The following is a 16,028-nucleotide window of genomic DNA, read 5'->3' as shown; positions in this document are numbered from 1 at the left end:
GGCTATAAACATTTGTAAACTCGGTAGAGGATATTATGTCTCCTAGGCTCCATCCAGAAATGAATCGCTCTGCGACTGAGAGATGGCGTGCGGAGGTTTCGAGTGACAATGTGGGGGGGTCGGTTTGCTCTGCCATGCATCACAATGTTCTGACGATATTTACATGAGACGGTATTCTATGTCTCACATGCTAGACAGAGACCAGGCTCTATATTATACATCTACATGTTTCTTGATTACCGACAGGCCAGCCGAAGTATCCCCTTTGCTGTGCTGCTTGCAAGAAATTAGCACGCTTTTTTCTGTCGCTGCCATAACATCCCTAAAGACCATAGAAATATAGAAGCCGCGCACTAAATACACTATATTATACAACTCTCACAACAAAGGGGATAAACCATGGCTTTTATCAGTTTAATATTCTGCAAGAGTTGGAAGGGGCGTGTCTAGTGAAGTGAGAATTACTTCATTACTTCTCGTAAACGCAAATGCCAGGTTTGCGCTGATGGGCCCTGCTCGCCGTCACACGTGAATATATTATTGCAATATTGTTTCTATAGTTACCCCACCGTATGACTTATTTGACTACAAAATAAGAAATTTTTGACTATACGATTCATAATCCGAAGGCACAATCTGCGGATTAATAAATTCGATTAAAACGAGAATGCGGCCCGGTATAATTGAAAGGAATGACGACGACGATTCTCGGAACAGCGTCTTACATCTAATGAATGATAACACCCTTGACTACAATTGATGTCCCAGTCCTGCCGTTGGCGAAATTCTTCCTATCTACGAAGAGGACCTCCTACTCACACCAACGAACCTCGGAGAAATTTATGAGGTATACCATAGAAGAATAACGGAACTTGGAGTATATAGTGCCGGGCTTATGACAGATTATCATTTCGCTTGAATTGCTGGAACCGTATGAGTACTATTATAATCGTGCAAGTGAAGGAGGGTTAAATATTCTCAATCATCTTACGTGGGAGATTGGGTCTTCTGATGCCCTTGTATTTGAAAGATTTTTAGTTCCCTGTCCCGCTCTATATTTATTTCCAACAAATTTCAACTGTCTCAAACGAGGATCCTCAGATGGAGGCTGTTCGGTCACTGGTTTATATGGATTCAGTTCAACACTTGATGAAGTGTACCTTTATGAATCAAACAAGAGATTACCGTAGAGTGAAGTTCATTTTTGATACCGACTGAGCTAGGGGTTTTTCTACACTCTCTAAGCTCGCGGCTTCCCCCAGATCCTCGGGAACACCCACTCTTCACCCCCGTTCTCATTCCGCGCACCGCTCCTGAGATACTCTGCAATTTCCGGAGCCAGTCCGATCCTGCTTGCCTGGTCGACCCAGTCATTAAGGCTTGTATGATCGAACGTGTACCCCTTATTTGTCTCCATGTAGTGACCGAAACGGTCCATCTTTGTGACATTTTCTTCTTTGCCCGTGATATTCTTATATTGCATGGTATCAACTCTATCAGCATGAGCAATCACAGCAGCTCCAATTTCCTGGGCCACTTCTTCAATGTCTACGAACTGGAACCAGCGCTCTAGCGATGGCAGTTGCGGCACACAACGCAGTTGCTCTGAGTAATACAACACATTGTGCATGATATCCAAACGCGGAGCATCAGGACCAATTACAATAGTCGGCCGGTGGATCGTAACAGGCAGCCCTGTAGCAGCGCTAGCATTCTCGAGATATTTCTCGCAGGCCCATTTGGACACGACATAGCCGTTGATTCCTGTGGAGTTCCTCGGGTGGTTATCCCCGAGCGGCTCTTCGTGCAATTCCCGACCGTCAATGAGTGTGACACCAGAAGTCGAGATGAAATGGATTCGAGTGCCTTTTCCGTGCTGGAGAGAGAGCCGGACCAGCTCCTTGGTCGAGCCCAGGTTGGCGGTCCTAATCGACGAGTAGCTCTTCATAAATGACACGTCTGCTCCGTTGTGGATGATAGCGTGTGCTTCCAAGAATAAGCGCCTAGATGTATCCTCGGGGAGTCCTAGACGTGGTTGCGTTAGATTACCCATATGGATGGTGATTTTTGATGGCGGAAACTTGATCAGTTTCGATCTGTCTCGGACAGCTACACAGTGGATCGTGCTAATATGAGGTGATGCTATGAGTTTGTGAAGGATATTTCTGCCTAGAAACCCAGTCGATCCTGTCAGGACGACAACAAGACCGATGCGAGGTTGCGACAGCATCAAAGGCGCTTTGAGTGGCTGAATCTCAGGGTCTACTTTAACCTCTTCTATCCAGTCAATCTTAGTCGTTTCCGCCGTTTCCTTGGGGTTTATCAGTGACGCCATCTGTTCCAACGTGCTCGACTCGAATAGCTGAGTCAACGAAACCTTTACGCCAAACCGCCGTTTCATCTCGGCCTGGATGCTGAGCAACAGCAGCGAGTTACCACCGACCGAGAAGAAGTCGGAATCGGGGTGTATATCGATGCATTCTGCGGCCTCACCTAGAAACTGTTGCCATATCTGCTTAATATTATCCTGACTCTCAACCTTCCTGTCCCTTACTGGCATCCCAGACTGGGCTTTTTGGGAAACTCGATGCCCTGATCGTATTGGCGCTTCGGAGAGTGATTTCCTGTCGATCTTACCATGATGGCTCAGGGGAAGCGAAGACAGCGCTATCATTATAGACGGTCTCATGTAGGCTGGCAACGGTAGCTCTGCAGTAAGTCTGGACAGGTACTCGTCAAGAGCAAGCGTGGTTGGGTATCGAGACGTGGCTTCGGGTGCCAGGACAACGTGGGCGACCAGGAATGCAGTGGCAGCATCACCATCGACCTGCTGGCGCATATGCACGACAGCATCGACGACCTGGCCTTGGCTGATGTCGATAATGCATGACTCTATCTCTTTCACATCCATGCGCTGGCCTCGCAGTTTCACTTGTGTATCTCCCGCCATACGACCCACCATCACAAACTCGCCATCGACACGTAAGAAGCCACGGTCACCACTTAGATGGGTTCGCACCCATCCCTTCTCGACGAAGTGTGGAGGTGAGTGCGTGGCGATTGGAAACCGCTCCTCTGACAGCGCAGGGTTGTTGATGTATTTGTTGGCAACACCTGCACCGCCTATCATCAGCTGCCCTGGAACACGGGGAGGGAGAGGGTGACCCTGGTCGTCGACCACGTAGACCGTGTAGTTTGGCATCACCTTGCCGATAGGGATGGAAATATCTGTCGCGGAAAGTTGTTCGTAATGCACCTCGTGCACTAGCGGTATGATGGTTTCTGCAGGTCCGTACGCATTCAGAACACAGAGGTCCGATTTTGCCAGGGACTGCAGCAGCTGGGTTAGTTTGATTCCAAAATCTTCGCCAGCTGAAATGTGCCACGCCCATGATGACCGCTTTAATTTCTCTACCTCCCCGAAATTAAGCCACGAGATTATTTCCGAAGGCACAGCGACTGTCAAAGTGATACGCTCAGTGGCGATGAGTTCGGTCAAGGCGACAGGATCCTTTCGAGATTCCAGTCCAGCGACGACTACAGTGCCGCCCGTGGCGAGGCCCACAAATGACTGCCACCATGCAAGATCAAAGCTGAGAGCGATCTGCTGCAGGACTGTTTGTGGACTCATTGGCCAATGGTGGAGAAAGCCCTTGATAGAGTTGAGAAGCATAATGTGCGGCATTGATATACCCTATCTATCATTAGCATATCTAAATGTTTGAATATCTGAATCGATAGTGAATAAATTAGCATACCTTGGGGAGTCCGGTGGATCCGCTTGTGTACAATATCAATGCCTCATCTTTCGCTGTTGGTTTGTGCAGAGTCTGGCTGGTAATGACCCCGGTTTGTGGGGAAAGATTAGAAAGATTTATTACCATTTCTGTCTTGTTCCAGCCTAGCTCTGAGAGCAATGAAAGTGTGTCGTTATGAACGATAATAGCTGCTAAGTCTGCATCCTGCGCAATAGTTGCAAGACGTTTAGACCCCTGAGTCACCTCGAGTGGAACAAGTACAGCGCCAATGCGCCAGACGCCAAGTAGGGAACAAATCCAGCTGATTGATGGATTTTGCAAAATAGCTACCCTCGAGCCCCGAGACACTCCAAGCGCGGTAAGGGATCGTGCAATTGCGTAAGATTTCAAAGTCATCTGTTTGTATGTGAGACAATTGCCTTGAGTGTCTTTAAGGGCAACAGAGTCAGAGTTAAACATGGCTGTCGCGTCTATTTCGTCGAGTAAAGTCCCATTTCCGAATTCGAGTTCGAGTCCTGGATGGTCAGAATATCTTTCATTACTTCAAATCAAATATATTAATATATACCTTGTCCAAGGCTGAGAGCCTGATCAACCTCCACTTTGCTAAACATCTGCGGCTCGCCAGCCCTCAGACCATTGTTGTCGACAAATTCCTCGAGAAGGTTAAGATAACATTGCAGCAGCATATCCGCATTCTCCTCAGCATACAGTTCCTCCTGAAGGAGGAACGATAGCCAGGCGTCTCCCTCAGGATTATCGACGATGCCTAGCATGATATCGTACATGGTCTCGCCAAAGTTATATTCCTCATGGTTTAGATCACAATCCCTTCCGAACCGCTGCTTCTCCCGGATTGGGACGTAATCAACGAACGCTTGAAACAGCGGAAGGTGTGTGGGTCCACGCTGGACACCGACCTGATTGAGAATTTCGTCGAATGGAACGGCGGAATTTTGCAAGCCCAAAAGCACCTTGGACCGTGTCTGCTCGAGCAGCTCAGAGAAGGGCGTGCTGCAAGATGTTTTTAGCCGCAAGGGGAAGAGGTTCAGGAAGATCCCCACGGCCTCCATGGCACCTCGGTCAGAGCGATTGGCATTGGCAACACCCAGGCAGATATCTTCTGTTCCAGCGAGCCTGCCTAGGGTAATCTGGAATACCGTGCAGTAGAGGTGGAAGGGGGTGACCTTATACTTCTTGCAGACAGCTCGTATCTTGGTTGCCAAAGCACCTGTGATTCTTACATCGGCCGACTTGTGGTGTCGATATGTTGCCCGCGATGGCCGTGGCTTAAAGGATTGTGGGGAGATGTTGAGGATTGGCAACGTCTCGGGGAGATCTCGGAACTCGTTCCGCCAGTAGGCAATCGCATCTGCCCACTGGCCCGTTCTGAGTCTTTCATGTTGCTGCTGCGCGAAGTCGGTCTGTTGGAGCAGTGGGGGGGCCAACTTCTCGCCGTTGTACAATCGGCTGAGTTCAGCGATGACGACTAGCAGACTGGTTGCATCGATATTGATATGATTATAGCCAATGACGAGGTGATTTCGCGTTGGTGATTCGGTCATTAATATGATCCGCAGTGTCTGGCCATTAGCGATATCATAGACGTATTTGTTTAGCTCGTTGAACTGTCTCCGAACATCGTCGATGGATGTGGCAGTTCGGGTCTCGAGCGTCAGGGAGGAGTCAGCAAGGATGGTCTGCATTGGCTGCTCATCGTTGTCGTCGTAGAAAGCGGCACGAAGCCCTTCATGCCTCCGGCCCAGAGCCACAACAGCTTTAGCAAGATCACTCACGTTGATCTCGCCGGTTAGAAGCAGACATATTGTGCCGTTAAAGAGGGTCTGGTCTGAAGACGCGAGTTGGTTCATGAACCAGAAGCCGCGCTGACCGTAGGACATCGGAACCCTCTTCTCTATGGCCACTCTCGTCGCTGCTTCCTGGACTGCGAATGGCAGTTCTGGTGTGTTAATTGTAAGAGGTTTTGATAACTCCTCGTGCCTTATGGATGCAACAGAGCTTAACTTTGTTTCATCATCCGTCTTCACAACAACAAACGAGTCGGCCATTGACATCTGTGGCGTCAGAATCGGGGTGGAAGTGCTATGAGACGAACTGGAATTTAAAGTGACGGAAACATCCGTAGACGACGGTGACAGCTTTTCCTGCTCATCAACGCGTTGATCATTTCCTCCAACAGCAGCCAGCCCTTTCGGTAGATTGTCGATGGCAAAGTCCAAAATCTCAGATATCGAGGTTGCTGTGATTAGCTTGAGAACCAATACATCTAGGTCCATTTCCTGCAGAAACCACGACCGGATCTCCACTGCAGCGAGAGAATCAATCCCTAGCTCCTCTGGTGCTTGCTGGAGGAGCTGGGCAGTGCCACTGGCTCGTTCAGCGTTGAGCTGGAGGACGGCGGTCAGCTTCTTGAGGAATGCATCTTTCACTTTGGTCAGTAAAACAGGAAGTAGGTCAGCAGATTGGAAGACTAAGTATCACCTTGTACGATCTGTCGCGTATGCTCCTGGTCGCTTGCCTCCTGTAGCATCTCCCGCGTAGTCGTTTGCGCTGAATCGACAACTTTCTTAGCCCCAGTATTTCTCGAACCCGCAGTAGTCTTGATAACATGAAAAAATCTTGGATCCTCGCGCCAGTATGGGGTGTTTGATATGGTAGAATCTACTGGAGCATCAGTATTCAAACCTGTGATAAGCTCTTCAGCTTCCGCAGAACAAGGACGCCCCGCAATAATGGCAGTGGCGAATGCCTCGAGGAAATCATGTTCTGACAGTTTGGCGAACCCCATGGCTCCAAGCTTGGAGAGGACGCCGTCGCGTGCCTCGCGTGTGATGAATCCGATACCGACGATGCTGCCGAGATCTATGGCACTGCCTGCGACTCCACGCTTGCGGCGCTGGGTGGCCACACCAGTCATGTACATATTTGCAGCGGCATAGTTGGCTTGTCCTGGGTTGCCAACGACGTTAGCAAGCGAGGGGAAAAGGATAAAAAAATCGAGAGGATCATCATAAAAGTTGTCATCTAGGTGACGAGTTCCCTCAACCTTGGGCCGTAGGACCTGAACCATCTGCTCGTAAGTCATCTGCTCGAAGGAGCCATCGGAAAGCACCATGGCGCCGTTGACCACGCCAGCAATTGGAGGGCAGGAGAGGCGGATGCTGTCTATCATGTCCTTGAGTGAGTCGCGGTCTGTAACGTCACTGAGATTAAGTCAATATTTAACAGGGTATTATTTAGAGAGTAGAAAGATATATATACTTCGCGATGACTTGGATGTCGACACCCTGGGACGCGTGAAGAGATATCCATGCTGGGTCGATCTTTGGATGTCGGCTGGTAAGGATGATATGGCGCGCGCCATGGTTAATCATCCACTCAGCTAGAGTCACTCCCAATCCACCTGCACTAGCCAGTCCGACAAGTAGGTAGGTTCGATTGGAATGTACTAGTGTTTCAGAACTCGAGAGTTGTACTGGGACAGACAAGGTCTCTGGTGTAGTCCAGTCTATGACAGTTGACCACGCTTGCGGCACTTTGACATAGTCCTCTGGGGATACAACTGTGATGTCTGTGTTGGACTTCACACTAGCACATAAATTACTAACCGTGGAAACTGCATCTCGAAGCATGACTGGAACTTTGAATTCTTTGGACACAGGTACATCTTCTCCAGGGTGAAACAAGGTTGAATCAATCAGGTTAACGGACTTTGAAAGGATGGGTTTGATAACATCGGCCAAAGACTGATCGACAGTAGCCGAAGTAGTAAAATCAACGGCCACTGAGATGCGCGGAGGAAGGCGATGACTAATAAGATGCTTCGATGTCAGAGGGTGGATGTAGGTGAAGTCCTCATCGACCTTATCTGGGTCGTTCGTGATAGATACAACCCGGACAGTGTTTGTCTCAATCAAGAGCTTGAAGATCCTAGCAGTTAACAAATCTGGCTCAATCAGAAGCAGTGTGGTCTTAGGACATATGCCATCACAGGCGAACCGGGCGAGGAAGTAAGCCGCCAAGGATCTTGTCAACTTGGCAGCTTCAGCAGGAAGTTCCCAAGAAGTATCGCAAGAGCACATGAGCCCAATCGGAACTTCTGCAATAGAGGTAATTCTATTCAGCAAAGCGACTACTGGCCGTGATGTCTGCATTTCGAGTCCTACGCAGGGGTATAGGGCTGTCGTCGACGTTATCGGCACTGGAGAGGAAGCCACATAAAGAACCCGAACTAGGTTGGCTTTTTCGGTGGCGTTATTTTCTGGAAGTTGTCGTACTAACAGCCTACATAACCCATCGTCTTTAGTAATTTCTACAGCCTCCTCAGAGGGTCTTACTTGTCGACGTATCTCGCGGCTAGAGGAGTTGTATGCGTCGTTCCATCTCTTGTTTGGTTTGATTCGAGGGATGTACTCCTGACTACCCTCGATGAAGATTTCCCTCTCTTGGCTCCACAAGATCTCTTCACTACTACCTCTATCTTCAATGGATATCAAGATCTGCTGCCGTAAGAGCGAATCAACGAGGACACGCGCCGTAGGCTTCGTCTCCGTATCAAAATCTATAAAGTGAACCCGGAGATGCGGTATCTCGGATACTAAGACCCGTCCAAGTCCGACTGACATATTACTATCGGGATTTCCATCCCTGCGTCCTTTGGTCACCCAGAGTACGTTTTTTGCCTGTTTGAAGAGAATCTTTAGTCCTTCGAACATCACTGGTGTTAGATCTTTGAGAACCGGCTCGTCTAGGTCAGCTAGGTAGAGAACTGTCATATGATGTGAAAGGTCTCGCATGCCGACCAGTTCTGTCACGCCCTGGACTATCACCGGCTTGGAAGCGCAGTGTCGTCCTAGCAAACGGACAGCAGACTGTGCGAGCCGGTGATTGGAGAGCGTCGTGCCAGTTACCACAAGACATGACTGGATTTTCGATAACGATGAGGCTTCTTCCGAGGGTTCAATCAACATGTTGATTTGATCATCCACTGCTCGAGACACCATGATGCTGAGTGGCCCCAAACGCTTGTCGACTCCAGGGGCGATTACCTGGACCCCGGAGAAGCCAGAATCCATAAGCAGAGCATTCCACTGTGGAGGAGACAAGGCAGGCTCCGAAATGCCGCTCCCAGTCCCATGCAACCATCCATGGATCACCCCGAGTGTCATGGCGCGCAGTGTGTAGTTTGCTGTTTCAAGCATGACTAGATAACCCCCGGGTTTGATAAGCTTTCTCAGCTTGTTTAAAGTGGATTTTAGGTCCCTAGTGGCAAAGAGTGTGAAGAAGACGATTGCTAGATCATATGAATGCTCCTGGAAGCCCTTAGAGACAATGTCTCCCTCAATGTCCATGGGATTAAAGGTTAAAGTCTTGGTGAATTTAGAGGAACTTTCCTCTATCGCGTCAGTGGTGGTGGCACTGGTTACTGTGTACTCGTCGAACTGACCCTCAATCGCATTCAGAATGATTCCCCTCACCGCAGCCGTGTCACCAACCTCGACTATTCGCATATGAGGGTAACGGTGGGTGATCTGTGATAGAATACTAGTCAGAAACTGAAGAGACTTCTTCATACCAAGTCCGTCCGTGTAGTAGCTCTCCAGTGAACCATCGACTAGTAACTGCTGTGTAATTTCGACAGTAGTTGTCGAGCCTGTTACAAGGGCCGACAAGTTCTCGCCAACGATACGAAGCACCTTCATATCGATGCTATCTGAATACAGTGCCATCAAATTGTCAATATACTCGGCTGTGTCGCTACCCCAGCGTTTAACCTGCTGGCTCTTTCTCCGCATCTCTTGATCCACGATATGATTAGCGTAAGCGAGGATATTTTGGAATTGTCCCTCTGTTGAAATAATTCTCGCAGATTCAAGCTCAAATTTTAGCTTTCTGATGTAGAAAAACGCAATTCGCTCCAGCACTAGTGCTAACTTTTCTTCTTCTTCTGTGTCCTCTCTTATTGTAGTAACTGCTGAAAAATCTGGCTCGGCGGGGCCATAAACGTTCTCTAGGAACATCTCCCTGTCCTCCGAAGCAGAGGCAGTAACCAGTGGAATAAACGTAACGCCTTCCACCTGGATCAAGCCGAACCTCCCGTCTCCGGTGTAAATATTGACATCTCCGTAGATACCACCTCTCCTAGAACGGCCCTCGATGTCTCGACTTGCTGTTGAGTCAAAGCTCAGTAGATTATGTTCGCAACTGTGACGACACGCAGACGGATCAACACGGAGACGGCGGATAGAGGTAGGTACGTGTAACGTTCGGAATGAGCCATCGCCAGGCCACGAGTATGCCAGGAACTGCGCCTGGAACGCAGAGTCGAGAATCCCGGGGTGGACAAGCAGCTTCTGCTCGGATATGTGCAGCTCATCTGGAGACGGCAAGTTCAGGAAGCCGCGACTGTGGCCCAGCTTTCGCTTCAATAAGCTTAGGGTACGAAATCGACCAGAGTAGAGGTAACCAATCTTCTTCAGCTCGCTGTAAAAGTCATCCTTGTCAACCTTGGTCATGTTTGAAAGATCCGCGTCCTGTGAGGGCAGTATAGGGCGTCGAGATGCTCCGGGATGGGGGGATTCCGTGAGGACCAGCTTTATGCGCCCGGATGCATTCTGACTCGTGGTGCTAGAGCCTTTGGTAGCCGAGTGGTATCTCCAGCTACCATACACAATCTTCCCGTCTCGTCGGGTCTCGGTCTTCTCTATGTGGAGGAAGAACATCGTTTCAACGCCGATCCTGTCATCAGCGAACGTAATTGCTTTCTCGATGGACAGGTCCTCGAGCTCAATCTGGAAGACATCCTGTTTATCCTGGGCAAACTCAAGACCCGCCTCGATAGCGAGGGCCACATAGCCGGCTGCCGGGAAGACCACTTGTCCGGAAAGCTGATGGCCCGTAAGCCACGGTAGATCGATAATGCGCATCACGTTCTGCCACATCATGTCAGAGCCAGTCGAATCGGGGCTGAGTGTACCGAGTAATGGATGAGCAGGTTTGGCACGGGTACGTAAAACTCGTGAGCGTCGCGATTCGCTCCAGTGTACGCGATCATGCTGCCACTGGTAGGTCGGGAGATGCCTGATCATGGTTGGCTTATATTCTGGATTTACAGATACTGCCCGTTGGAAGCTGTCAAAGTTGACTGTCCCTTCAGGGGCATTCTTCCACACTAGCTCGATGGATTCAACGAACGTGTCTGCAGCATTCTTGTTTCGGATTAGACAGGACCCGTAGAGAATACTGGACTTGCTTGTGGTCTTTAGAGTATCGTCGATAGGTGCATGAAGGGCACTGTGTGGCCCAATTTCGAGTGCCATATTGATGTTTGCTTGGTTGTCATTGGCCCCCATTTCTACGGCATACGAGAATAAGACAGGTTGGGTCATGTTGTCGCTCCAATATGATGCTTTTAGTGCTTCTAGTTCGGTGCTGCCCATGCGTTGCCCGCGATGGACCGACGAGAACCAAGTGCACTCATCCCTCGGTCTTTGGACCTTAATCGAGGCCTGAGTGAGAGCACCAATGTACGGTATCACACAGGGCAGCATATGGTGCGAGTGGTATGCTTTATCAACACGAAGCTCTCTGGCAAACTTTCCCTCGTCATCGAAGACTGCCTTGGCTAACTGGATAGCATCCTCATCACCTGACAGCGTGACGCTCACAGGAGAGTTGTATGCCGCGACGCAAAGCCGTTTGTCGAACTCCGGTAGAGAACACAAATCCTCGGCATCCTCTCCCGTCGTATTCACTGCCATCATGGCCCCAGGCTGTCCAGAAGATGTACCCGAAAGACAAGCGAGGACACCGCGATAGTACGATATGATGATGGCGTCGTGGGAGGATATCATACCGCAAGCGTATGCTGCTGCGATCTCACCGGAGCTGTGACCTACCACAGCCGCGAAGTTGATGCCACTAGCCCTGAGCAGGTCAACGAGGATGATCTGTAGTGCTGTGCAAAGGGGTTGCGAGATAGCAGCGGTGTTGAGCTTTGCTGCTAAGCCGTTCGACAGCATCTCGTTTGCAAGAGTCCAGGAAGGTCTATCTGCCTTGGGTAACTGTGCCAGTGCATCATCGAGATGCGAGAGGCGGGCTTGCACAAACGGTAGGTGATGAATCAACTCTCTTCCCATTCCTGGCCACTGCGCTCCCTGACCAGTGAAGATGCCGAGGATCCGCATCGGTGTGGTAGGTGCTCGGCTCAGGGCTGCCTCCCAGTCGGATTGAGCCAGCGACTTTTTGATACTCTCTCGCAGTTCGTTGATATTGCGAGCTAGGTATGAAATACGAAAAGGGAAGATCGAGCGCTTAGTATTCAAGTGGTACGCCAAGTCTTCAGGGTTGATGTGCGGATTCTTTTCCAGGAACAGCAGAAGTTCCTTCAGATAGTTCTTCAGTGACGATCTCGAAGCCGCTGAAAATACAAAAGGAAGTAGAGAGTCCCGGGAATCTCCACCCACATCGTCAAGACTGTCAACGTGAAGCAGAGGCTGATAACTCTCGATAATGACATGAGCATTCGTCCCTCCGAATCCAAAGCTATTGATGCTAGCACGGCGGGGCTGTCCCGCAGTAACCTCCGGCCACTCGACAGCCTTCACCGGTACCTCGATATTCTTGTAAAAGGGTATTAATGCTGGATTCAGCTTCTCAAAGAGCAAGTTGGGTGGGATCGTCCCGTGTTGCATGGCTAGGGCGACCTTCATCAGGCCTGCGATACCTGCCGTGCCTTCAGTATGGCCTATAATTGACTTGATGGAGCCAACAAAGAGATTCGTATCACTCTCATTTTCGTCTCCCAGACGACTGGCTATTGAACGATGAATGGCTTCTGCCTCGAGAGGATCTCCTGTTGGTGTGCCTGTGCCGTGTGCTTCAAAAAACTGCGGTCTCCCCTCGGGGCTGTTTAGATCGAGACCCGCGCGATGATACGTATCCTCCACGAGAGCGACCTGTGCATCGGCACTGGGGACTGTAATTCCCTTTGTGCGACCATCTTGATTCACGCCGGTCTCCCTGAGAATGCACTGAATAGGATCCCCATCTGCGATCGCATCGCTTAGTCGCTTCAGCACAACAGCCGCCACGCCATCTCCACGGCCATACCCATCGGCACGGGCATCCCACATGTGGCTCCGTCCCTGCGGCGACAGCATGTGGAAGGTACTTTCAGCGATGAAAACCTCAGGACCGAGGATGAGGTTAGCCCCCGCGGCAACAGCGACGCGGGATGTGCCTGAGCGCAAAGTCTGGACAGCCTGGTGCACGGCGACTAGTGACGAAGAGCATGCTGTGTCGATGGTCATACTCGGGCCGTGCCAATCAAATGTGTATGACACACGGTTCGACAAGATGGATCGGGCCGTACCGGTGGGGAAGTGCTGATAGTTTGTGTCAGTTATCGTGCATCGATGGTCTTATCGCGGGTTTATTAGTAGGTTTATGCAATGCGGTCATGCAATACGCAAAGCAAGGAGATTATTCAAAAGATCGTACAAAACAGTAAACTCACCGTTGGCAACGTGTCGAGATTTCTAAACTGGATATCACTATACCCCTCGCGCATAACACCGACAAACACGGCTGTATCGGTCCCACGCAGGCCAGCCATCCGCTGCCCGCCCTCCTCGAGAGCCTCGTAGACGCACTCGAGGAGGAGACGTTGTTGTGGGTCGATAGCAGCCGCCTCGGCAGCCGAGATGCTGAAGAAGTCGGCGTCGAACAGCTGGTGGTCCTGGTCTCCAGCGAGCAAATATGCATGCTGGATGTTGCTGTGCCCGTGATACTCACCGTTTGGGTGGTAGAAGCCATCAGAATCAAAGCGCGACGGTGGAATCTTGGTACAAACGTCTCGCGGTTGCTTCAGGAGCTGCCACAGCTTGGATGGGGTGGTGGCGCCCCCAGGGAAGCGACATCCGAAGCCCAGGATGGCGATAGGCTCACCAGGCTGGGGAAGATGGTCTTGCGTCATGGCAAGGTACGTTATGGATAGGGAATGGGAAAGGTGGAGGGATAGGGATAGGAGTCCCAAGAATGTGAATGACTCAACGGAGATCTTGATATATGCATAGGAATTGGCCTTGAATCATAGTCTTCTATTGTCGATGAGAAGTTGGAGCAAACGGATTGAGTCGTTGAGAGCGGGTCTTCCACCCTAATACCAACCAGCAGCCTCCAGCCGACTCCGAAGTATGACATTGTAGGCAGTAATGACTAAAGTCCTCTGCAGTATGTTTACCATTTTCCCTTTGAGTAATGGAATTCTATAATTAACGCACATCGAAGATTAGCTCATAAACTAAAAAAATAGTACTTAAAGTCCAAGGTACGCCCAGACGAACCAAGGTTTTGTCTGAATAAGCTTACAGGAGTAGTACGTAAATTCCATAAATTCACTATAACCACTAGATCTATATTGGCTAGATCCAAGACTAGCTTACTCCGCACTATACCTTGAACTGCCAAGCCATGCCACTAGGCATACGGAATTACAAGTCACCCTATTGTCGACTTACCACTTCCTTACCGAGCCTTGCCGAGCACGCTCCATTTAGCTGAGCTGGCTGAGCTACAGAGACTGGAGCTGACGCCAGACTTAAGTCATGTGGGAAAATAACGCATGCGGGGAACCCCTGGGGTTGAGCTGATTTGTTAAGCTTTGCATGTTGGAGTCTGATGTTCTGTCCAATTGATACTCTTCTGCGAACTGGACGCGAGGCTGCTGGTCAAGCCTGTTGAAACCAACGAAATGTATGTCAACAATGCGTACGTCAGCTCGAAGCCAAGGCACTGTATAAAATCCACTACTCGGTGGATTTCGGGCACATTGCCATGGTGAAGGTAACTATTGCCACAGTGCTAACTCAGAGGGTTTATTGGTACTTCCTCTAATATCTAAGGGTGTTGATGCCTCACTTCCAGCAACAATACTTGGATATATTTTCGGCAGGATATGAATATCACACTTGAGTACCGCACCCACTACAGCATGCCGTATTCCCAATGGCCGTCCCACCCCCTTTAGAAAAGCAGACAGGCATTGTCACCGTTGGCGACGGGACATTGAGTATCTCGTCGGTGCCCGTTCCACCCGTTTCATCGTCATCTATTCTCGTTCGCACCTGCGCCGTGGCCCTCAACCCTAGTGACTACAAAGTGCCGACGCGACTTCGTGTTTCCGGGCACCTGGCTGGTGGCGACTTCGCCGGCGTCATCGTGGCAGTAGGCTCAGCTGTCGCATCCAGTGATCGGCCTCGGTGCAAACCATGGGTCGTTGGAGATCGAGTTTTCGGGGCGGTACATGGTTGCAACCCAACGAATCCGCAGTCTGGCGCTTTCGCCGAGTATATTGATGCTGATCCAGCTATCCTGACTCGAATACCCCAAGGATGGGACTGGTATAAGGCTGCGGCATTTGGTGGGATCTGCGTGGGAGCTGTTGCCCTAGCCCTTTACAAGGAGATCGGTCTAGCGCTACCGCCTCAAGTAGACGTTGAAAAGGACGTCGATAGTGCTGTGAAAGTAGCACATAGCCTAGCCAGCAATGATGATCTCGGCAGGACCGTGCTGGTATATGGAGCTAGCACGGCGTGTGGAACAATGGCCATCCAGCTGCTGCGATTGTAAGTTGTGATAACCGTTTCTGGCCACTTCTGTTTCTCATTCTAACGTTTCACTGTCGTATAGAAGCGGCTATATCCCAATCGCAGTCTGCTCCTCGCATAATAACGCAATGGTGTCCTCATATGGGGCGGCGTCCGTGTTCGATTATCACTCGCCGAGCTGCGCAGCGGACATCAAGACCGCGACCAAGAACCAGCTGCGCTTCGTCCTGGACTGCATCGGCACGGCACAGTCGACAGCGCTGTGCTACGCGGCCATCGCGCGGACAGGGGGGCGATACGTGTCTGTAGAGAGGTATCCAGAGTCTGCAGCAATGCGCAAGCTGGTCCAGGGCAGCTGGGTCATGATGCTGGATATGTTCGGCCGGGGAGTGGACATGAAAGGTGGATATGATCGGAAAGTAGATCCTGCGGCGAGAGATCTTGGCAGGCGGTTGTTCGCAGGACTAGAGATGTTGGCCCAAGATGAAGACATCAGACCCCATCCGATGAGGCTGGTAAGATCAGGCTCAAGTTGGGCAGAGTCTGTGCTGGCGGGGATTGATATGTTGCAGAAGGGACAGGTTAGCGGCGAGAAGCTAGTCGTCGAAATAAGGGTATAGTAGCTAAGCATCAGGGATAT

General features: G+C 50.4%; 2 protein-coding genes across 2 annotated transcripts; one reads left to right on the top strand and one right to left on the bottom strand.

Annotated features, from left to right (window-relative positions):
- Positions 1-1,240: 1,240 nt before the first annotated feature.
- On the bottom strand, positions 1,241-13,755 carry BGW36DRAFT_432439 (uncharacterized protein; the record flags this gene model as incomplete). Its single annotated transcript, XM_046221136.1, has 6 exons — positions 1,241-3,694; positions 3,759-4,273; positions 4,327-6,201; positions 6,261-6,982; positions 7,041-13,165; positions 13,297-13,755. The coding sequence occupies 6 exons, from the start codon at positions 13,753-13,755 to the stop codon at positions 1,241-1,243; spliced, it is 12,150 nt and encodes a 4,049-aa protein (XP_046066842.1).
- Positions 13,756-14,786: 1,031 nt separating this feature from the next.
- Positions 14,787-16,008, top strand: BGW36DRAFT_364213 (putative alcohol dehydrogenase; the record flags this gene model as incomplete). The annotated part of the gene is made up of 2 exons (XM_046214536.1): positions 14,787-15,406; positions 15,471-16,008. 2 exons carry the CDS (start codon positions 14,787-14,789, stop codon positions 16,006-16,008), a joined length of 1,158 nt encoding a protein of 385 aa, XP_046066841.1.
- Between the last annotated feature and the right edge of the window lie 20 nt (positions 16,009-16,028).

The sequence above is a fragment of the Talaromyces proteolyticus genome (assembly GCF_021365285.1).
Source record: "Talaromyces proteolyticus strain PMI_201 chromosome Unknown BGW36scaffold_13, whole genome shotgun sequence".
In the NCBI taxonomy this organism is placed as follows: Eukaryota; Fungi; Ascomycota; class Eurotiomycetes; order Eurotiales; family Trichocomaceae; genus Talaromyces; species Talaromyces proteolyticus.
Note: the sequence above shows the minus strand (reverse complement) of the source record. Positions and strands in the feature narration are given on the sequence as shown.